The following is a 24,540-nucleotide window of genomic DNA, read 5'->3' as shown; positions in this document are numbered from 1 at the left end:
CGGTATTAATACCGAAACTGTCTTCATCAATACCGGGATCCCGGGATCCCGGTATTGGATATGAATCGCTTAAAAATATATAGTTTTATTAAAAAGGGGAATTAGAAAGGCTCACTGGAATACCAGATATGTCCTAAAAGCTATTACAATAATAAACAATCAATTCCGCCATCTGCAATAATTATCTTTCACACTCTAGGTTGGCAATAATATTATCCAATTTATTGACTTTCTCTCACCAGTCACATTTGTAGTCCAACTTAACCAACCAGACAACATTTTTTCAAATTTCCATAAAAATTGTTTTGCCATTAAAGGTTGAACACGCCAAAACTGGGGCACACAAAATGTAGTACAAAATTATAATAAAAGTGAAAAAGTATATTATGTTTTACACATTTAATAGCATATTTAACGCTGTTTAAAATAACATTCCATATTTTAGATTTGGTCTACACAGTAAGCCATTTTTCTAACTTTCCTACGTACACGGCTCATAAGACTTTGCACCATGTTAATAGAACACTGTCTTGACGCCCATGTCCACATCTTTTGTAGTTCAGGGACCGATTTTACTCCGCCGCCTTTCTTTTTTAAAATTCCCTTCATAATACTCCAGTACTCTTCAACGGGCCGCAGTTCCGGACTATTTGGGGGGTTGCACACTTTTGGTACCACCACGATCCCATTTGCAGCATACCATTCCATCACTGGTTTTGAGTAGTGGCAACTGGCTAAATCTGGCCAAAACAAAGGTGGTGAGTCATGCTTTCTTATGAAAGGTAGCAAACGTTTCTGCAAACACTCTTTTCTATAAATATCGCCGTTTATTGTCCCGGTAGTAATAAACGGCCGACTTCTTTTCCCACAGCTACATATTGCTTGCCAAAGCAGGTACTTTTTTGGAAATTTCGAACGTTTTTTTTAATTTACACTCTTCAGGGGCGTCTACTCTACTTAGGCTGGTATAGAACTCTTGCCCAGGAATTTGTTTAAAGTCACCTTTTATGTATGTTTCGTCGTCCATGACGACGCATGCAAATTTGGTTATGAAATTCTCATAAAGTTTTCGAGACCGTTTCTTCGCGGATGAGTTCTGTTTCGAGTCTCGATCTGGTGCTGCCTGGGCCTTATAACTCCTTAGGCCAGCCCTACGTTTCACTTTTTGAACATAGGACTGAGACATTTTAACTTTTTTAGCAACATCGCGAGACGAAATCTTAGGATTTGAGGCAAACATGTTCACCACCTTCTCGTCCTTTTTTTTATTCTTGACACCCTGCACGCCTCCACTTCCTGGCTTCCGATCTATTGTTAGGTGCGCACGGAACTTTTTTAATACGCGACAAACCGTAGATTGAGGACATTTCAGTCGTTTCGCGATATCTCTGTAGCTCAGTAATGAATTTTCTACGTATTCGTGCAAAATTCGCTCGCGTTGTTGATGTTGTTTGCTCGACATTTTGACAACGAATAAACATAATTTAAAAAAACTTGATAACATTATAGGCCAGTGTCTTGTGACCAAGTAGGTGCCATAAAAGTTTGTATATCTCTATTATTTGCATAGCAATAGTCGATTGTACATGCCCCAGTTTTGGCGTGTTCAACCTTTATTACAATTATCCTTGCTCTTTCGTTTTATTTTTTTATAAAATTATAAGAACTAATTATGTTAATGTCACTATCATCATATTCATCACTCACATAACTTCAGGATTCATCCACCAGCAACCACCAAATATTTATCTGACGCATTAGGCAACGATCTTGTTTCAATAATAAAATGCGGGCTAGAGACCAGTTAGAGTTAGACCAAGTAAAGTCTGCAACAATTTTGATAGCATACGCAGTACGCAGTGCAAGTATTATTTGTACTTACGTCATAATTTCATAGAAGTTTGACGTTTAATATAACACTTGCACTGCGCGTGCTATAAAAATCGTTGCTAGTAAGCTTTTTGATACAGCCGGATATAATGGATTTAAAGGGTTTATACTGCGCATTTCCCTCATTTTTTAAATACCGGGATCCCGGTATTGCCTTTAAAAATACCGGTATTGAAAAATGGGTTTAAAAAGACGGGATCCCGGGATACCGAAATACCGGGATCCCGGTATTGGAAGCCCTAGTAGGTAGTCAACATGCCAATCGTTTACGCTCCGTAGTGAACGAAACGCAACACTAATATTGAAGTGGGATAGAGAGACACAAAGCGTTTCGTAATCGTAGCACAAGCGATTGTCACCTTGGCTAGGCACACAGGGAACTAGGTTAAATCGAAATCGATTTTTCTTTGCTAGAGACACGAAATCAGTGTTCTAAAAGTTGATTCACCCAGATATATGGGCGAGTGTCGTCAAAACGAGTAAATATAGCCTTTTTAATATATGTATAATTTCCAGTGGTAACGACCACGGTCGGCAATGTGACCACCGAGGCGCCTATCACCACCACCGAAGCGGTCAACATGTCTGACTACAAGGATGGTAAGTGCCACCTATCCTTATAATTTTAAAACTAAGAAATAAATTCAAAGTTGATAAAATTCACTGTCTCGGCCGAGCCGCATCAGAAGTGTACCTGCGGTATCGCTATACTTCGTTTTTTTAGGGTTCCGTAGCCAAATGGCAAAAAACGGAACCCTTATAGATTCGTCATGTCCGTCTGTCTGTCTGTCTGTCTGCTGTCTGTCCGTCCGTATGTCACAGCCACTTTTCTCCGAAACTATAAGAACTATACTGTTGAAACTTGGTAAGTAGATGTATTCTGTGAACCGTATTAAGATTTTCACACAAAAATAGAAAAAAAAAATTTGGGGGTTCCCCATACTTAGAACTGAAACTCAAAATTTTTTTTTCATCAAACCCATACGTGTGGGATATCTATGGATAGGTCTTCAAAAATGATATTGAGGTTTCTAATATCATTTTTTTCTAAACTGAATAGTTTGCGCGAGAGACACTTCCAAAGTGGTAAAATGTGTGTGTCCCCCCCCCTGTAACTTCTAAAATAAGAGAATGATAAAACTAAAAAAATATATGATGTACATTACCATGCAAACTTCCACCGAACATTGGTTTGAACGAGATCTAATAAGTAGTTTTTTTTAATACGTCATAAATCCCCTAAATACGGAACCCTTCATGGGCGAGTCCGACTCGCACTTGGCCGCTTTTTCTTAGCATTAGAAAGAACTTGCAAGAAGGTAAGCGATCTTGACATGTCTTTTAATTGAAAAACGCTTTTAAAAAATCAAAAACGATTACTTATGAAAGCAGAAGAATATAAATGATCGTATTAGATTCATAATTGTTACATATTTGCCGTAACTTATTTTTAAAATGTGTTTTTCAATTAAAAGACACATCAAGATTGTTTACCTTATATTTCTAATGCTAAAAAAACGAAGTATAGGCGCCTCCCTAAGGCACATATGGCGGAAATATTCGCTGTCCTCGATGGAAGTCTCGGTAGCTCAGCTGGCAGAGCGATAGGCTTGTGATAGAGTCGCGGGTTCTGACTTGACATTACTCCCCGAAAAACATACTGACAGCTGTAACGTTGCAGCTGGCAGTACTACAGCTTCGGTAATGCAGTGCGACATTACTGCCTATACTGCATTACTGACGCATCTTCCTCGCGTTGTCCCAGCATTTTTGCCACGGCTCGTGGGAGCCTGGGGTCCGCTTGGCAACTAATCCCAGGAATTGGCGTGGGCACTAGTTTTTACGAAAACGACTGCCATCTGACCTTCCAACCCAGAGGGTAAACTAGGCCCTTATTGAGATTAGTCCGGTTTCCTCACGATGTTTTCTTTCACCGAAAAGCGACTGGTAAAATATCAAATGATATTTCGTACATAAGTTCCGAAAAACACATTGGTACGAGCCGAGGTTTGAACCCGCGACCTCCGGATTGCAAGTCGCACGCTCTTACCGCTAGGCCACCAGCGCTTTTTATTTTTACTTTTATACTGCATTACTGACGCAAATATCAAAATCGATATTGTTACCCGGATTTTTAGGGTTCCGTAGCCAAATGGCAAAAAACGGAACCCTTATAGATTCGTCATGTCTGTCTGTCTGTCCGTCTGTCCGTCTGTCCGTCCGTATGTCACAGCCACTTTTCTCCGAAACTATAAGAACTATACTGTTGAAACTTGGTAAGTAGATGTATTCTGTGAACCGCATTAAGATTTTCACACAAAAATAGAAAAAAAACAATAAATTTTTGGGGTTCCCCATACTTCGAACTGAAACTCAAAAATTTTTTTTTCATCAAACCCATACGTGTGGGGTATCTATGGATAGGTCTTCAAAAATGATATTGAGGTTTCTAATATCATTTTTTTCTAAACTGAATAGTTTGCGCGAGAGACACTTCCAAAGTGGTAAAATGTGTGTCCCCCCCCCTGTAACTTCTAAAATAAGAGAATGATAAAACTAAAAAAAATATATGATGTACATTACCATGTAAACTTCCACCGAAAATTGGTTTGAACGAGATCTAGTAAGTAGTTTTTTTTTATACGTCATAAATCGCCTAAATACGGAACCCTTCATGGGCGAGTCCGACTCGCACTTGGCCGCTTTTGACATTTGCTGCAGCAATGCAGTGGCAGTAATGTCACGCTGTAATACTGCTGGTGTAGTCTAAATCCGAACTCCGAACGATACCTTAAGGAAGTTTCTCATTCATACAAAATCAGTTTCAACTTGAAATATGGGGCATTATTTATAAAAAGGGACCTTATTGTCGATGGCGCTTACGCCGCATAGCGTCGCGCGGCATTGTATTTATATCGGAGCATCGTTAATAATGGCGTAACCGCCATCGACAATAAGGCCCCTTTTCATAGATAACGTCACATATAATATAATACACGAAAAGACGTAAATCATTTCATCACCATACATAAAAAAAAATATAAAACTTCTTTAACAATTTTTTTTTTTGGCTAACCTGTATAAAAATCTCTAAAGTCAGTTTCAACTTGAAATATGGGGCATTATCTATGAAAAGGGACCTTATTGTTACTGTATAAAAATCTCTAAAGTAACATGTATATTACTCCACGTGTTATAATTGTTATAAATACGGAAATCTAAACCGGAAACGCGGCAAATTGCTTTACTACATGTTAATAGTCATCGCAGCCATTGTGAAGTCAAGGTCTCGCAAACGGCTGCACTGATTTGATTGCGGTTGCTAAACGACTAATTGGGCAGCCTATTATGTCGTTTATCGGTGTGGAAAAGACAATGGGTCACTTCAAACATTATCCTCCTGTGGCCCAATGTACATTACGATGGACACTCTGTTTTAATTAAATTTCTACTTTCATTAAAACAAATAAAATACAGCTAGGTTAAATTCAAACTTTCTTAGCTAAAATTCTGTATAACAACGCAGTAATACTTTAAAACCGAGAAAACCTAAAATAATGCATTAAAGAGTAACGAATTAAAAAAACAAAGTAAGTACGTAAAGTAGTGTAAATATGTACGAATCAAAAAAATAATCATATAATATATCGTGTGTTAAAACATATCATAACATATCACGTTGTCATTTGTTAATTAATTCAATAAATATTAGAGTGCCAATAAAAGTGGTACCTTTTGTTAAAATGTGTCACAAATATCACATTATCGTAAAACAATAAAAACCATAGGTAAATCCCATCGAATGAATTATAAATTACCAATAAAATTCTTGCTTATTAATATTATTAGATATCTCAGTAGAAATACCCTTAATAGCGTAAAGAAAACAAAAGCTGAGGAGCAAACAAAATTGTTTGCATTCCTGCAACAGGTCAATGAACTCTAAAAACAATTTATCCCTGACGAAAACCACTTTATAAACACGTCAATATATCGACACTGAGCTGACATTTCATATAAAGACCAAGGAGCCTTGCCAGATCTTTTTTTCGCCACTAGAATACATAACTTGGTTGAAATAAGAAAACCAAATTACATTTGCACTTAAGAAAGTCGCTACTGTCTTGAGTATCAGTATAAAGTTGTTATAAAGCTTGACAGTTTATTTTTCACCGACTGTACACGTAAATTTGTTAACAGGTAAACAATGAAAATAAAAAAATGGTGGAATCATATTCCGAGCCTGACTAAGCTGACCTCGAGATCCTTACAGCCAATATGTGATCAGAGCTCAAGCGTACAATGGTCTTTCAGAATGCACTTAGTGTGTAACTCAATTGACTGACCATTCATAAGCTTTGTTACTAAGAGCTTAAGGTCTATCAAAAGTCAGTGATGTGTTTTAGTACAGAGTTGAAAGACGGATTGAAACAAAGAGTGCTGGGCGGTCCGCGTATGCGCACGCGCACTTCATTGCCAAGGCGATGGCAAGGACACTGGACAACCTGTTCTAGTTTAAAAAAAAACTGTGGCGTGAGAAAGAGTTAATTTGTGATATTAGTGATATTTTTTTGATTAATTAAGTGTCAAAAAGTGAGACTGTTTGATTGAATAATTTCGGAAGCTTAAAAAAGTTTCGTGAACAAAAAAAAATTGAAAACTAGGTACTTGAAGTCCTTGCAAAAATGAATATGACGATATCTAATTTCTGTTCTGCATTAAGTATTTAAAAAATAGTTCATAACATAAGATTTAAAAACGGGTTAGCTGAAAAAAAATACATTAAAATTACTTCTTACATTAATTTCAATAGACTAACTATTAAAATCCTGAAGTGACCCTCTACAAAATACAGACTTATAATCACATAATGAACTTTATGGTCACAAAAATGTGATAATTAGTGATGTGTTGTCTTTGATAAACATGAATGTGGTTCATAGTGATTGACAACTTATTAAGAATATTATCATTATTAAAAACTGTAACCATATAACGCCGGTTAATATATTATTATGATAAACCTGTACATAAAGTGCAAAACTATAACAATGTAATAAGCAATAATATACGTAGAACATTAACCAAGTAATAGTGTTAATAAAAAAACTATATGACAATTACTGCAAATATTTAATAGAAACTATCACAAAACATTACCTAAATTAATAGTGCAAACACTCTCAAACATTTGAATGTGACAGTTAGTGATTAAGCTTTAATGTAAGTGTAAACTAGTGTAAAATGATCCTAAACTCTACACTATTGGTGCTGGCAGTGTGCGGTCGGCGCCTCTGGCCCCAGGGCCGGATCGTCGGCGGGGCCAAGTCTGGCTTCGGGCAGTGGCCCTGGCAGATTTCCCTGCGTCAGTACAGGACGTCGACGTACCTGCATAAGTGTGGAGCGGCCCTTTTGAACGAGAACTGGGCGATCACGGCGGCGCATTGTGTTGAACAGTGAGTATTTTTAGTGTTTTTTGTGTAGTTTAGTGCGTAATCGTTATAAATTTTGTAAATGCGTATTTTTTTGGTACTTTAATGTGTTGCGTTTTGGCGCGTAAATCAAATTGGTTAAATATGAAGGTATTAAACAAATAAAACTAGTGGATAATTAATTATAAATGATAAAATTATGCGTTATCTCAAAAATACGTTAATTTACCCTAAGGTAACGGCACTAGTCATGAGAAGTTAATGAAAAAAGGGAAAATATTTTTCGGATGCCTGTAAAATTTGTACCGCTTTAGGGGTCAAAAAGTACCTATATTAATAGAAAAAATTTAAAACGAATGACCTACGTTACAATTTTTGAGTAACCTTGCTTATATCTTTAGTGCTAATAATATGCATATTGAAACCTAAGAAGATAATTAAAATGTTAAGCACACTTATTAACTGTGGCCGAAAATTTTGAAGGTGCTTTAACCGCAAGAACGCAAAACGACCATGAGGACAAGAGGAAAATACTGCATTGTGTATAAAAAGTATCGGTTTACTTTGTACCTTGAGTCATTGAATGCATTTTTAGGGTTCCGTACCCAAAGGGTAAAAACGGGACCCTATTACTAAGACTCCGCTTTCCGTCCGTCCGTCCGTCCGTCCGTCTGTCCGTCTGTCACCAGGCTGTATCTCACGAACCGTGATAGACAGTTGAAATTTTGACAGATGATGTATTTCTGTTGCCGCTATAACAATAAATACTAAAAACAGAATAAAATAAAGATTTAAGTGGGGCTCACATACAACAAACGTGATTTTTGACCGAAGTTAAGCAACGTCGGGCGGGGTCAGTATTTGGATGGGTGACCGTTTTTTTGCTTGTTTTCTCTATTTTTTGTTGATGGTGCGGAACCCTCCGTGCGCGAGTCCGACTCGCACTTGGCCGCTTTTTTTTAATCTCGTGCCGCCCACCATACAAAAGTATAGCCAAGTAAGTTTGAATCTTGTTGTATTTTCAATTGGGTTCAATTTCATTTGTTCGAAAATTTTACGAGACATACATACAAAAGTATAGCCAAGGAAGTTTGAATCTTGTTGTATTTTCAATTGGGTTCAATTTCATTTGTTCGAATTACGAGACAAATGAAATGCTACCTACTTTGCTTTTAATTAAGGTTGACATTCCATCGAAACTGAGTGTACATCCTAATGTACATTGGGCGGCACGAGGTTACATTTGTAAAATTAATGTGGTGGATGTCTAATTAGCACGCGTTTATGTCTTTTCCTACAAAGTATTTAATAATGAATAAATATGTGAATTCACAAATATTTGTTCCTCAGTTAGGTACGGTACGGATGTAGTCTATAAATATTTACAATTGCATATTACCTATGAAAAATGTTTTATTTTTTATTTTCAGGCAATTAAGTATTTATTATATTCTGTTTTTAGTATTTGTTGTTATATCGGCAACAGAAACACATCGTCTGTGAAAATTTCAACTGCCTAGCTATCACGGTTCATGAGATACAGCCTGGTGGCAGACAGACGGACAGACAGACGTACGGACAGCGGAGTCTTACACACAATAATGGTATATCGTCATCTAGTACCCCCAACACGAGCCTTATTGAGTTTACTGTAGTACTAGGTCGATCTGTACAAGATTGTCCTATAATACTTATTTATTCATTGTTAGATCATAAATAAATGTTTATCCTTAGTGTAAGGCCTGAGTGGACGCTCGAAGCGGAGCGTTCGGCGGGGCGTGCAGCGTGGCTGTGGGCTCACGCGTGATGTGAGCAGCGTGCACTAAGGCCGCTCCTATACGCTTGCATTTGTTTAACATGCACGCCGCACGCCCCGCCCCGCTGCGCGCCCAACTCGAGCGTCCACTCAGGCCTTACACTTACACTTAATCTTCCAGTGTCCCTCCATCGGAGCTGCTAGTGAGACTAGGAGAGCATGACCTGGCTACAGAAGATGAGCCCTACGGTTTCGCGGAGAGAAGAGTACAAATTGTGGCCAGCCATCCGCACTTCGACCCCGCTACCTTTGAGTACGACCTGGCGTTACTGAGGTAAGTTAATTATTAAGAGTATATACATTGGAGAGGAGCTACTAGTGAGACTGGGACAACATGACTTGGCTACGGAAAATGAGCCCTACGGATTTGAAGAGAGAAGAGTACAGATCGTGGCCAGCCATCCACACTTCGAACCCGCCACCTTTGAGTACGACTTGGCGTTATTGAGGTAAGTTCATTATTAAGAGCATAATACATTGGAGAGGAGCTACTAGTGAGACTGGGAGAACATGACTTGGCTACGGAAGATGAGCCTTACGGATTCGCGGAGCGAAGAGTACAGATCGTGGCCAGCCATCCACACTTCGACCCCGCCACCTTTGAGTACGACCTGGCGTTACTGAGGTAAGTTCATTATTAAGAGAATATGAACATAATCTACAAAATATGTAACATGTAACTACGTGGTCTAGCTAACCACAGTTCAGTAATCAGAGTGTGTTTACTGCTTTCATAAGTAATACAAGATGATTTCTTTTGTTTATTATGACACCCTGTAGGGCACTGAAATTAAACTTAAATCTTACATAATTACTATAGTAGGTATATATACCTACTTTGATCCCGCTACCTTTCAATATGTATCTGTTATACCAAGGTGTAACAAGTAATTAGCAATAATATTCTGAAGACTTTATGGAACAAAAAGTAGGTATAAGAAGTAGTATGTTGTTATATTTGAAATACATTAAATTACAAAAAGTTTATATAAAATACCCATGTCTCAAAATGGTATCATTGTCATCGCTTGTTAATAATATCTAATCAGATGTTGATACAAACCAAACTTCACTGTTTGCTCAAATGTGACGTTATCTATAAAAAGGGACCTTATTGTCGATGGCGCTTACGCCATTATTAACGATGCTCCGATATAAATACAATGCCGCGCGACGCGGTGCGGCGTAAGCGCCATCGAAAATTAAGGTCCCTTTTCGTAGATAATGCCCCATTTGAGAAAAGAGTGAAGTTTGGCTTGTATCAACATCTGATTAGTAGCCTTATTAACGATGTTATGTGCAGTTACTAATGTGTCTTAAATGTGCTTTCGAGTGTATAAGTACGAGTTAATGGAATCCACCTACGCGGTCAAGTACTTACTTTGGTGACTAACCGAGTGGAATGTCCACTGGCAAAAAATATTGGCCAGCTGACTAAGAAATGTATTGGTGAAGTACTTTGAACAATTACGAGAATAGATGGTCAACCAGATCTTGTCAGTAGAAAAAGGCGGCAAATTTGAAAAATGTAGGTGCGAAGGGATATCGTCCCATAGAAAATTTGAATTTCGCGCCTTTTTCTACTCTCAAGATTTGCTAGACTGAACTTGCTAGATTGAATTTGTGCTATATAGACAATAGCACAAATTCAATTGAAAAAAAAAAATATTATCGTTGGCGATATTTTCACGGCAAGATGGCAATATTTCCGCAAGCATTTGAATTAATAAAAAAATAAAATAAAAATAGTTTATTTCAGAAAACAGGTTCCATAATTTGGTTAATTATTATTTTCATCACTTACTTAATTTAAATACCCAAAAATATGAGTTTTATTGCCTTTTAAATATCTAATTTTTTTAGACGAATGGCCAAAAAAAGGAGTGTTTTGTATTCATTGTTCATGTTACAAGTTTCAAGCGTTGGTAAAAACTACTAAAATATGATCGATATTTTGGTTTACAGTATGAGAAATCACTAGACTTATATCGACCGGGATATGAACCGAGATTACCTTTTCTATTGTTTTCGCTTTTTTTTGTTGTTTTCACGGTTCATATCCCGGTCGATATAAGTCTTGTGAAACTAGCCGTGAATCATTCAAAACTGTTTTAGTATAAAAAAAATTCTATGGGTACCTACATCTATCAGTACACTCCACTTATCTGATAAAAGACATAAGAGGATTTACTTAGTCGTATCCATTGACATATATATATCTCAGGACTAGCCTTACGGGCAATAAGAATGGAGCATGCATGGGGCCAGTACAGCGGTGTGAAAACGCTGCAACGCGATTGGTTGATGAGTTCGCATCACGCGCGCGCGGCCGCGCTATTGGTCGCAACTAGTTGCGTTAGACTACACGATTGGCTCGAATTCGTGAGTGACACCGCTGAACTAGTACCATTTTTAGTGCACGTAAGGCCAGTCCTGAGATATAAGATAATGGTTGTTTACCTTTATGTAGTTTTGAGCAACAGCAGTATTTTTTATATTTTTAACCGACTTCCAAATCTAAAAGGAGGAGGTTATCAATTCGGTTGTATGTTTTTTTTTATTTTTTTTATATTTTTTTTATTTTTTTTTTATGTTTGTTACTCCATATCTCCGTCATTACTGGACCGATTTTGAAATTTCTTTTTTTGATTGTATGTATATGCATACAGATTGGTCCCGTTTTTGTCAAAACCCAGTTCTAATGATGGGATCCATGAGGAATCGAGGGAACTCCTCAAATCTTAAAGGCATACATATAGTGATTTTTGTGTTTTTATCAACAAATCAAGCATATACATTTAAAAAAGTGACATTTGATGAAGTGGAACTGCTGATGATGATCAGAACGGAACTCTTCAACGACGCATAGTACACGTTTGACGATTTGTCCTCTTCGTTATGTTTGTTAAACAAGTTAAGTTTTTAAGCCACATTTTTGTTAAGCTCGAGTTCTGATGATGGGATCCATGAGGAATCGAGGGAACTCCTCAAATCTTAAAGGCATGCATATAGAGATTTTTGTATTTTCATAAAAAAATTAAGCATTTTCATTAAAAACTGTCGCATTTGATGCAGTGGAACTGCTGATGATGATCAGAACAGAACTCTTCAACGACGCATAGTACACGTTTGACGATTTGTCCTCTTCGTTATGTTTGTTAAGCAAGTTAAGTTTTTAAGCCACGTTTTTGTCAAGCTCGAGTTCTGATGATGGGATCCATGAGGAATCGAGGGAACTCCTCAAATCTTAAAGGCATGCATATAGAGATTTTTGTATTTTCATCAAAAAATTAAGCATTTTCATTAAAAACTGTCGCATTTGATGCAGTGGAACTGCTGATGATGATCATAACGGAACTCTTCAACGACGCATAGCTCGCATTTGGCGATTTGTCCTTTTCGTTATGTTTGTTAAGCAAGTTAGGTTTTTAGGCACATTTATGTCAATCTCAAGTCCTGAACATGGGATCCATGAGGAATCGAGGGAACTCCTCAAATCTTAAAGGCATACGTATATAATTTTATATATTTTCATCAGAAAATCAAGCATTTACATTACAAACTGTGGCATTTGATGAAGCGGAACTGCTGATGATGATCAGAACAGAACTCTTCAACGACGCATAGTACACGTTTTGTGATTCTGAATTTCGATTTTGACTTGGACTGGGCCCCGGACTCCGGACTCGGACCCGTACTCGGACTCGGACCCGTACTCGGACTCGGACCCGTACTCGAACCTTGACCCGGAAAACCACTATGATACCTAAACTAAACAAACCACTATGATTACCATAAAATGTATACATATTACCAAATAAAGTATAAGCGCCGTTAAGTGGGTCCAGGCTAGTAGTTAGAGAAGTCGGTTTTTTTCTATTAAAGATTATTATTGTGACGTTTCCAGATTCTACGAGCCAGTGAACTTCCAGCCGAACATTCTGCCGGTGTGCGTCCCTGATGACGATGACGACTTCGTCGGCAAGACGGCGCACGTCACGGGCTGGGGGCGACTTTATGACGGTCAGTGTCGTCTTTAGAGCGTTTTCATAATATTGTGTAGTGACGTTGCAGCCATTTGCAGCTAGGGCATGCAGTACCAGTACCGGTCCCGGTACCAAGAATTTCGTTTCCCGGTTCTGGGTATAGCCGGAACCGGGATTCCCGGTTCTTCCCGGTTCTCTAGGCATCTTATGATTATTTTTAAGAAATTGTCTGTGTTACTTATTTTCATATAAATAATTGCATAAATATTCATAAATGACTTATTTTATAACAAAAAAAACACTTTATTAGGGTTCCAACCTATTTTACGAAATTAACCGGCACACTTTGCGTCCGCCTGGGCTTTAAGGTGTACGAGCCACACGGCCGTAGTTGATGCACTCAGCACTATGACGGCACAGATACGATAGAAGAAGATATAATAGAAGGGTCAAAAGGTAAAAATTCAACCCGAGAACGGAATATTTTCATATAAAACCAACTTACTACAAGAATATTCGAATATAATATCCTAAAACTAAACTATTAAAAGATAACTACTATTGAAATGGGAATAAATACGCAAACTGATGAGAACCGGGAAGTACCGGTACCGGGTCCTTAGTACCGGTTCTTTCAGCACTATACAATTCCCGGGAATTCCCGGGAATCTGAGAACCGGGAATTCCCAGGAGCATGCACTACTTGCAGCCCAACATCCTGCCGGTGGCGTCTCTGATGATGATGACGACTTTGTCGGCAAGATGGCGTTCGTCACTGGCTGGGACGGTCAGTTTCTTCTTTACAGGAGCACCTGTCTTTTTCTTATTGTATTAATTAGAGAGGAACGGATCTCTCGCGGCGCTCTTGTGCTCAGCCTAACACTGGAAAAGACATATAAAAAAAATAGTGACTTGAGTACCTACTTTGGCTTACTAGCCAACAATCTTACTCGATTTTAAATTTTCTGTGGGAAACCCTGTTTTTCTTCGAATTTCGTAATTAGTTCTCTTTAAACAAGTTCAGTATGCCACATTATGGGTAAGGGTGGAAAAATACTTTAATTTGTACATTTTTATGTCTATTTTCGAGACTACTTCTGTCTTCTGTTATAAACGATTTAGACAAAAATGTGTTTTTACGTAGAAAATAATTTTGTAGAACTAGTTTACCAGATACATCTATACGTATGTTTCTAGCTAATTAAACATTACATTCTTTATTCTGTGTTTTAGACAGCTAACACAATCTATTTCCAAATGTTTTCAGACGGCCCCCTCCCCACCGTCCTGCAAGAGGTAGAGGTGCCCATCATCAACAACACGGCCTGCGAGGCGATGTACCTGGCGGCAGGATACAATGAACATATACCTAACATCTTCATCTGTGCTGGCTGGAAGAAGGGAGGATCTGACAGCTGCGAAGGTAATTTTTAGAGATGCCACGAATATTAATAATATAAAAATTCTTTAACCACAAAAAAAAATTCTTTAACCACATATTCGGCAACTATTCGGTATTCGGCCTATTCGGCCACTTTGCCGAATATTCGGTATTCGGCCGAATGTTGCCTACTATTCGGCCGAATACCGAATATCTGTTGCACCTACTTAAAAAGAAAAATTGCACAGTAAAAATGACCAACAACTATGTAGGAATATTTAGAATGTGTTCTTGGAAAGTTGTTAAATACGAAAACCCTTGTTGATTATTTTGAGCATTTGTTGATTATTTTTATCATGAGTATGTTTTGTTTGACTCTATTCGTTAATGCTGTTCAACAAAAATATATCTTAGCTAACGTCATCTAACGTTGAGCTTTGTTAACGATCAGTTTTCATAATAATTGTGACTCAAAATGTTCGCATGTCATGCCGAATATTCGGTATTCGGCTGAGAAAGGAGCTGAATATTCGGTATTCGGTATTCGGCCAAAACCACTATTCGGGGCATCTCTAGTAATTTTTATGTAGAACTATTTCCTTTATTATTTAGTATTTGCTGGTATTTCCTATGCGCTACGACATGGGATTCTTCAAGAAGCGGGTATTTAGGGTTCTTAAGGGTCGGCAACGCTTAAAAAGTGGCTCCTGTGATGTTGCTTATGTCCATGGGCGACGATGACCGCTTCCCATCAGGCGGCTCGTCTGCTCGCTTGCTGACTATAACATAAAAAAAAAGAACTGACACTATCACTTGGAATGACATTACTAATAATGACATTCCTTTGGTATTGACATTCCAGAAAATTCCTACACTTGTCAATATTCTACATCATTATTACTAGCCACCATTGAATAAGAAATGGAATCTAGATTCTGGAATGACCTTAAAATTCAAAGGCGTTATTCATAAATTTCATAATCGTCTAAATCTAAAGCCCTTGCTACACGGTCGCCGACAAGCTTTCTAACCGTCTGTCCTTGGTCTGACCTTGGTCAGTTTTGGTCAAATTTTGTTGGAAACAACTGTCTACACGGTCCGTCCAGACCAAGGCCACGCGGTCTGAGGGGCTTGTCGGCGACCGTGTAGCAAGGGCTTAAAACGCCGTTAAAATTTGATAATTCTTATCCACCACATTGCTATATTGTTTTTACTATAGTCTGTCAAGCCGGATATGTCAGTAGCAATGTAAATCAAACTAAAGTATGGTATCCCTAGGAAACGAACAAAAAGAAGCAATGTACATCGAACAACGATGAAATTTAAACAAAACAGTTCCACAGATAAGATATAAACGACACGCGTTTTTCGAACAATTCAAGCGTAGTGTTGTTAACCCGCGATTTTTCAAAGCCGCCTTTTTCTACTGACAAGATTTGCTTGACCAAGTATACCCATAGTCTTATGCCCAATGACACAAGCCTACGTCACAATAACATTGCCACTTTATATAGCGCTATTGCATATTATCATATAGCGCTGTCGCATGATGACGTAGCTTGTGTCAGTCACGTGGTCGGAAGAGAGTACCAGGCGGAGTATATGTTTATATCATGCTTATGATTATGACAAAATCATAAGCATGGTATAAACATATACTCCGCCTGGTACTCTTATCTCTTCCGACCACGTGACTGACAGTTTATACCATGCTTATGATTATGACAAAAAAAAGCGCTGGTGGCCTAGCGGTAAGAGCATGCGACTTGCAATCCGGAGGTCGCGGGTTCAAACCCCGGCTTGTACCAATGAGTTTTTCGGAACTTATGTACGAAATATCATTTGATATTTACCAGTCGCTTTTCGGTGAAGGAAAACATCGTGAGGAAACCGGACTAATCCCAATACGGGCCTAGTTTACCCTCTGGGTTGGAAGGTCAGATGGCAGTCGCTTTCGTAAAAACTAGTGCCCACGCTAATTCCTGGGATTAGTTGCCAAGCGGACCCCAGGCTCCCATGAGCCGTGGCAAAATGCCGGGACAACGCGAGGAAGATGATGATGATGATTATGACAAAAACTTTTTTTAATTTCAGGTGACAGCGGGGGGCCTATGGTGGTGGAACGCGCTCGTGACGGACGCTTCGTCCTCGGCGGTGTCATCTCGTGGGGCATCGGCTGCGCTGAGCCCAACCAGCCCGGCGTTTACACGCGCATCTCTGAGTTCCGGGATTGGATTAACCAGATACTACAATTCTAAGCTATATTGCTGGGAAATATTGCCGAACTTGAAAATTATAGCAGAGAGAAATCTTTAATAAGAGACTAAAACGAACTCGATAGAAAATTATAGATAGAATGTCGATATACGTGATATGGGGAATCGGCTGCGCTGACCAGCCAGGCGTGTATACGCGCATTTCTGAGTTCCGGGATTGGATTAACCAGATACTACAGTTCTAAGCTGGGAAATATTGCCCAACTTGAAAATTATCCTCCTAAGGCCCAAGGTCCTACCGATAGTACTTGTTTAGTTCGATGAAATTTAAACCATATTAATATTGGAACAGAGTTGCATTTCATTTGATTTGTTAAATTTTCAAACAACTAAAAGCAACTCTCCCTGCACTATAGGTTCAAATTTCAGTGGGAAAATTTGGGTGTAGCATTTGTATGACTGGGCCTTCGGAGGTTATAGCAGAGAGAAATCTCTAACAAGAAACTAAAGCGAACTGGATAGAAAATTATACATTGAATGTCGATATACGTGATATGGGGCATCGGCTGCGCTGAGCCCAACCAGCCCGGCGTTTACACGCGCATTTCTGAGTTCAGGGATTGGATTAACCAGATACTACAGTTCTAAGCTGGGAAATATTGCCGAACTTGAAAATTATAGCAGAGAGAAATCTTTAATAAGAGACTAAAACGAACTGGATAGAAAATTATACATCGAATGTCGATATACGTGATATGGGGAATCGGCTGCGCTGACCAGCCAGGCGTGTATACGCTTATTTCTGAGTTCCGGGATTGGATTAACCAGATACTACAGTTCTAAGCTGGGAAATATTGCCCAACTTGAAAATTATCCTCCTAAGGCCCAAGGTCCTACCGATAGTACTTGTTTAGTTCGATGAAATTTAAACCATATTAATATTGGAACAGAGTTGCATTTCATTTGATTTGTTAAATTTTCAAACAACTGAAAGCAACTCTCCCTGCACTATAGGTTCAAATTTCAGTGGGAAAATTTGGGTGTAGCATTTGTATGACTGAGCCTTCGGAGGTTATAGCAGAGAGAAATCTCTAACAAGAAACTAAAGCGAACTGGATAGAAAATTATACATTGAATGTCGATGTACGTGATATGGGGCATCGGCTGCGCTGAGCCCAACCAGCCCGGCGTTTACACGCGCATTTCTGAGTTCCGGGATTGGATTAACCAGATACTACAATTCTAAGCTGGGAAATATTGCCCAACTTGAAAATTATAGCAGAAAGGAATATTTAATAAGAAACTAAAGCGAACTGGATAGAAAATTATACATCGAATGTCGATATACGTGATATGGGGTATCGGCAAGCTGAGTCCAACCAGCCCGGCGTTTACACGCGCATTTCCGAGTTCCGGGATTGGATTAACCAGATACTACAATTCTAAGATATATTGCTGAAAAATAGGTATATACTTAGGGCCCGATCGGATTTTGAAATAGACATCTATTAGATATCTTTTAGACATCACCAACCCTAGTAGCACGGTCGCATTTTTATCATTTATCACCATGCCTGTCACGTTCTAACAAGTATGTAAGTGCGAAAGTGACGGGCATAGTGATAGTCGATAAAAATGGAACCGTGCTGAGCCCGCAAGATACGATAACGATATGTTTAAGATCTAACCTGTAAAATTTGATATTTGCGCGATTCTGGAGATACTTTTGAACGATTTCCACAGGATATGACTTAGAGATCCAATTCACATCTAATAGATATCTAATTCTATCTAACGTAAAAGTGACATTGGTTGCCCGAATTGCACTGCAAAAGAGAACTAGTTGATATCTAAACTATAACGTATCTAGAATGGATCTAGTACGTGTCGTCTCTTGTGAATATCTTGAAGTTCGAATACGGCAGTTAGTCACGGAACTATAGCCAACCTTAGTAATTGTAATGTTGAGATTTTATTGCGAAATTAAATCACTAGCAACACTTAGACTTTTACATTTCCGGAAAATATAACTGGGAAATGTGGCCGAGGTTTAGTGACGGGAAATATTTCTGCGTGATAAATGAAAAATGTGACCTATAAAGAATAATTACAGTCGAACTTTATGTACTATTAAAGTAAATATAAGATTGTAGTAAATTAAAAGTGTAATGACTAGAGATGCCCCGAATAGTGGTTTTGGACGAATACCGAATACCGAATATTCGGCCACTCTTTCGACTGAATACCGAATATTCGGCATGACATGCGAACATTTTGAGTCACAATTATTATGAAAACTGATCGCTAACAAAGCTCAACGTTAGATGACGTTAGCAGATATATTTTTGTTGAACAGCGGGCTCAGCACGGTTCCATTTTTATCGACTATCACTATGCCCGTCACTTTCGCACTTACATACTTGTTAGAACGTGACAGACATGGTGATAAACGATAAAAATGCGACCGTGCTACTAGGGCAGCATTAATGAATAGAGTCAAACAAAACAAACTCATGATAAAAATAAGATGTTTTTAATCAACAAATGCTCAAAAAAGGTTCTTCGTATTTAACAACTTTCCAAGAACACATTCTAAATATACCTACAGTTTTTGGTTATTTTTATTGTGCAATTTTTCTTTTTAAGTAGGTGCAGCAGATATTCGGTAAAGTGGCCGAATAGGCCGAATCCGAATAGTTGCCGAATATTCGTGGCATCTCTAGTAATGACCCAGTTCATGAATTCAAATGCATTTATAAAATGTAAGAGTATGATATCAAACAACGAATTTAATCTAGGTAGGTAGGTTAAATAATAAATTATTTAATTCACTAGGGTAAAATACCCTGAATATGAAAATATTGTTTTTTTTTCTGTAATAATTTGACAGTTCTGAAAGGGACGATAACTGTCGATGTTATTTTTACTATAGCAGGGTGCGTAGCCAACATGCCAATCGTTAACGTAGCGACTCCGTAGCGAACGAAACGCAACTGTAATTCTCGCACTAATATGGAAGAGTGATAGAGAGATGACTACGCTACGCCTCGGAGCGTTAACGATTGGCACGTTGGCAAAGCACCCTGGTACGTTAGATTTGAAATATCAATCTTAGAGTCCTATGTAGAGAGTGCGTCTATGCTAACTTTTCACAGACTAGACCATAACAAAGTGAGAGTGTGTCATTATACAACTCATAGTTTTTTAGGACCACCTGCACCAGCCCACTAACCCGGGGTTAAGCGGTTAAATCGGTAACCCAGTGTCAAATTACTCTGGTAACCATGGTAGCGCCAGGTTTAACCGGTTAACCCCGGATTAATGGAATGGTGCAAGTGACGCCTAAACGATATAATTTGCTAGTTAAATCTAGTTCCTAGGCATCTAGACGTTTTAGAGTAAACAAGTATGTTTTGGTGGCAATGATGTCAAAAATTTTATTTTTAAGTATTAATTTATTTTAGACTTTAATTTTTGTAAATACGAATTTCCCAATGATGCATTTATTTTAATTATATTAAGCCATAAAAGTATATTAAATTATTTTTGTAAGTAAACTATCGAAAGTTAAGCTATGTTTATTAAAAATAGTTTGAAATATTTTTAATAAAGCATTTTTTTAGTTATTTCCGTTTTTTGTTTGCCTTACCTTATATTATAAAAAGAAACACATTTAACTATATAAATATATTATCAATCCCTATTTACCTTGTTATTTCCAAATTCTAATCAGATTTTTTTTATTTAGTACCTATACCTACCTACCTATTTTTCCTTTTAATAGCTATTTCTTTTAACTGTCTGTTTGGCTCTGTGGTTGACTGGTAGAGAATGCCATGTAGCATAAAGGTCGTAATTTATACTTTTTTATGTACGGATTAGTCCGAGCAAAATAAACACTAACAGGCCAAGTCAAACGTACATATCGGCCGTAACTAGGATGGCAAGCAAACTAGGATGAAAAACCACAACTATAATATAACATATGGTTTATTTGAAACATAAAAAATACATGATGTAGTACAACAGAAGTGACTTTTGCCAAAGACATAATGACATTAGTGTACATTTGTTTATTACTGGTTGCATTGGCAACCACAAGGATCCACGACGGACACCAAGCCACCGGCTGGCACGTCTCCCTCGAACACCACATAGCCAATGACTGGCACGTTGCCACACACCGCCGTAGGCCCCTGGACTGGCACCTCACCCACTATGGCAACGTCGCCGTAGCCACATTGCTGGCTGGTGCTCTGAAAAATAAAACAGTAACGGTATATGTAGATATACTTGGTCAAGCAGATCTTGTCAGTAGAAAAAGGCGGCAAATTTGAAAAATGTAGGCGCGAAGGGATATCGTCGCATAGAAAATCTTAATTTCGCGCCTTTTTTTACTGACAAGATTTGCTTGACCAGCTATACAGTCAAAGTCGAAAATGCCGACATGGACAAAAATATGTACCTATACACAACCTTATTACCTAGACATTAAGGTAGTGTATAAATAGTGTGTAGGCCCCTTAATTTTAGACATTGAATTAATTTTATTTTTTAAGCAGATACGTCTGTAAACGATAATAACCAAGACAAGACGATAATACAAGCCAAGCCAAGACAGAAATTTTTCCACTTTTAAATTTATTCTAATATTGAATTAATTGTATGTCAGATAGGTATCTAAGATTCAAATACCTATGACTTCGGCAGACTATTTTATTACCTACCCAATAGTGTGCAAGCTGATGGGTGTTTTCATTAGTTGACGTGGGTGGCTGACTTAGTTATTTTTCAAGACCGTTTCTTTATAAAACAATAGTAATTTAATTAATAATTAATACGTACCTGAACAACATTATTGCAATTGTTACCGCCCATATTGCCAAGCATCAAATTCGGAGAATTGCAACCGAGGCCTCCGAGGTTGATCCCATTGCCAGCGTTGCCAAGCGAGAGGCCGGGGTTACCGATCGAGAAGGTGGGGTTGCCGAGCGCGAGGCCTAGGTTACCAAGGTTGAGGCCTTGAGGTTGTTGCTGGCACCCGCAGTTGTTTAACGAGAGAACATTTTGGCAAATGGCATTCTGGAATAAAAACAATAGTAAGTAGTAGGAATAAAAACAGTAGTTAACGTGTTCATATTTTTAATATAATTTTACAGTACATATGGTACTTTACCGCACTAGTGGGACAATTAGCACATTATGTGGCTATGTCGAAAATGTAAAGTGCTTATGTACTGTAAAACGTTGTACGATACATGTGCGAATAGGTTATTCGTGTCGATTTAAAGCACGGATTCGGTCGTGTTTTAATTTAGCGCCACTTGTTGCGAATTTCCTATTTCTCGCACTTCTATCGTAATGTTAATCATTATAATTATGATATTCCTCTAATGGATTAAAAAACTACTTTTCTACATTGTTGCCTAAGTATAAAACGTTATTTTAATTATATTAAGAGACTAGCTTTTTCCAGCGACTTTATCTGCATGGAATAACGATGAGGATTGATAAAAATATATCAAACTTCATCTAAATCGATTCAGCAGTTTAAGAGCCCATCAACGTGCACACTAGCGCTAAAGCTAAATAATCGTGATTAAATATTTAAATTTAACGAAATATGTTTAAAAAAGGGGCCGCTACGTACTGTATCCTGTATTAAAGTACCCTTTGAATACATCAAAGCGTCTATGCGTCCAAAGTTAAAACGGCCGTTTTGTTTTGAGTTTATAGATTGACGAATCCAGCAACATAGAAACTAGTTTGATTTATACAAAGGGTATTTTAATACAGGATACAATACGTAGCGGCCCCCTTTTTCTAAATATCTTTCGTTAAATTGAAATAATCACGATTATTTAGCAGTGGCGCTAGTGTGCACGTTGATGGCCTCTTAAGCGTGAAAGGAAACAGACAGAGTTACTTCTCATTTATTCTATTAGTAAGGATTAAGTGCAAATAAAAAAAAAATTACCTGCAATAAGCAAGCTGCAACACAAAATAATAAAGTATTAAATGACATTTTGAAATGCGTCAGCGAAAAATAATGACTACGCGAAAACCTTCGTATGCGTTTTATACATTTTTATGACAAACTTTGCATAATACGTTATTGCATTTTTCGTCATTTTACATAACAATACAATTATATAGATAAAATTTAAAGATAACTTAATATGTGGGGTAATTATTTGATAACTTATTTGTTAATGAAGATAATTAGGTAAATAAAGATATTGTATTTCAGTCATCAGGTTTTTAAAGGGTCGACAACGCGCAATATACCTACTAACCCTTAAGCTGCGGGTGTCCATAGGCTACAATGACATCGGTGACTGCTTACCATCAAGCATATTATATTCTTCATCGTTGTATAAAAAATACGGCTAAGAGCATGTCGGGCCATGCACATTATAGGGTTCCGTAGCTACTTTCCTGTCACGCTGCCTTAATAGGGGGCTATTAGTAAAGTGTTATGTATAGTGTGTCAAAGGACTGTCTTATTTCAAACATAGACAGAGAGTCATACTATCTTTGTCTTACACTAGTACTAGCACCCAAAAGAAAATGATGAATGATGAGTACTTATAGTTTTTTTTGTTCCTATTTACTGACAAATTGGTCTGACCATCTATAGTGATAGAGAGAGACACAAAGCGATTCGATGGCGAAGCGAAAGCGATTGTCACCTTGGCTAGACCGCCTGATTATCTGCCCGGTTCGAACTTTAAGATACGTCAATTAATAGATCTAGAAACGATATGGATTAGATGTGTCAGTGCCAAAAGTGATATTCTTGTTTGAAGAAACGTCACATTTGACACTGACATATTTAATCGATATCGTTTCTAGGTCTATTAATTAACGTATCTTAAAGTTCGAATCGGGCCATTTGTCCGCTACTTGACGCTAGATGTAGACACTGAAATTAATAGTCTAACTGATGTATGGAGTGAGCACTCTTGTCTTACTTATATTTCTCTATGCTGGTGGGTAACAATAAAACCGACCAATTTAAGTAGATAGTTTTTGGTATGTTGTTAGGTTGCCAATCGCTTGCGCTATGACAGCGAAACGCTTAGCTCTATCACTCTTCCATATTCGTGCGACTGTGACAGTTGCGTTTCGATTGCTAAGGAGCGTAAACGATTGGCATGTTGGCTACGCAACCAGGAAGGATTGTTAAAAAGCGTATGGCCCTTACGAGGGCTGATCTGAAAGTTGTTAGCGCTCTACTCATGCGATTGCAATATGATTTATACCATTATGAGGGATATTTCAGTACGTAAAGAGGTCACGTCAATACATTTTTAGAAAACGCATAGTTTTGAAGTGAAAACTTCTTTAGCGGCGCTGTGCACTTTTTGAGGTGGGGAAAAAATGTTAAACTCGCGACAGATCATCAGATCGTAAGACGGACACGTGGCCTGATCGAAAAACTGTTACAATATGTCATTGAGTTTTTCTTTATCGATTTAAATGCCATCTAGTGAGTTTCCCTCTAACTGGTATTAATATAACTCGAGTACTAACAGTGATGTGCTTAGTAGTTTCAAGTTCACGGTAGTGCTTAGTAGGTTCAAGGACGAAATAACGCTAGATGGCGTTAACCTCAATTATACAGACTTTTTTTTTCTTTATTTATTTAAGACAACAATGGTCCATACATTTGTTAGTTATAGCTTATGATTTAAGTATGTTAGTAACAATGGGTAACCTAATAAAATATTTAATAATTTATAACAAAAAGTGGCTTTGTCCGCTGACCCATTGCCCACAACAGAGGACAATCTAGCTTATTAGCTATCATGTTTAG

General features: G+C 38.0%; 2 protein-coding genes across 2 annotated transcripts in view; one reads left to right on the top strand and one right to left on the bottom strand.

Annotated features, from left to right (window-relative positions):
- Nucleotides 1-16,815, top strand: part of LOC134659279 (serine proteinase stubble) — a 60,388-nt gene extending 43,573 nt beyond the window's left edge. Inside the window, exons 6-11 of the mRNA XM_063514932.1 lie at nucleotides 2,407-2,490; nucleotides 7,169-7,346; nucleotides 9,260-9,412; nucleotides 13,046-13,161; nucleotides 14,392-14,547; nucleotides 16,600-16,815. Of these exons, the coding sequence (XP_063371002.1) occupies nucleotides 2,407-2,490; nucleotides 7,169-7,346; nucleotides 9,260-9,412; nucleotides 13,046-13,161; nucleotides 14,392-14,547; nucleotides 16,600-16,763 (851 nt within the window). The 3' untranslated portion in view covers nucleotides 16,764-16,815. The remainder of the gene's footprint in view (nucleotides 1-2,406; nucleotides 2,491-7,168; nucleotides 7,347-9,259; nucleotides 9,413-13,045; nucleotides 13,162-14,391; nucleotides 14,548-16,599) is intronic.
- A 3,979-nt stretch (nucleotides 16,816-20,794) lies between these two features.
- LOC134659250 (chorion class CA protein ERA.1-like) lies at nucleotides 20,795-22,825 on the bottom strand. Its single transcript, XM_063514893.1, has 3 exons — nucleotides 22,699-22,825; nucleotides 21,567-21,803; nucleotides 20,795-20,977 (listed from the first exon to the last, which is right to left on the bottom strand). The coding sequence occupies exons 1-3, from the start codon at nucleotides 22,744-22,746 to the stop codon at nucleotides 20,798-20,800; spliced, it is 465 nt and encodes a 154-aa protein (XP_063370963.1). The 5' UTR covers nucleotides 22,747-22,825; the 3' UTR covers nucleotides 20,795-20,797.
- Between the last annotated feature and the right edge of the window lie 1,715 nt (nucleotides 22,826-24,540).

This window comes from Cydia amplana, chromosome 24 (assembly GCF_948474715.1).
Source record: "Cydia amplana chromosome 24, ilCydAmpl1.1, whole genome shotgun sequence".
Taxonomy (NCBI): Eukaryota; Metazoa; Arthropoda; class Insecta; order Lepidoptera; family Tortricidae; genus Cydia; species Cydia amplana.
Note: the sequence above shows the minus strand (reverse complement) of the source record. Positions and strands in the feature narration are given on the sequence as shown.

Excerpts from the sequence above, each read along its gene's own strand:
- LOC134659250 (XM_063514893.1), bottom strand. The coding sequence starts at position 22,746 with ATGTCATTTAATACTTTATTATTTTGTGTTGCAGCTTGCTTATTGCAG. Across the intron at positions 21,804-22,698 it reads TTGCAGCTTGCTTATTGCAG|AATGCCATTTGCCAAAATGT; the intron begins GTAATTTTTTTT and ends TTTTTATTCCAG. Across the intron at positions 20,978-21,566 it reads ATTGCAATAATGTTGTTCAG|AGCACCAGCCAGCAATGTGG; the intron begins GTACGTATTAAT and ends TTTATTTTTCAG.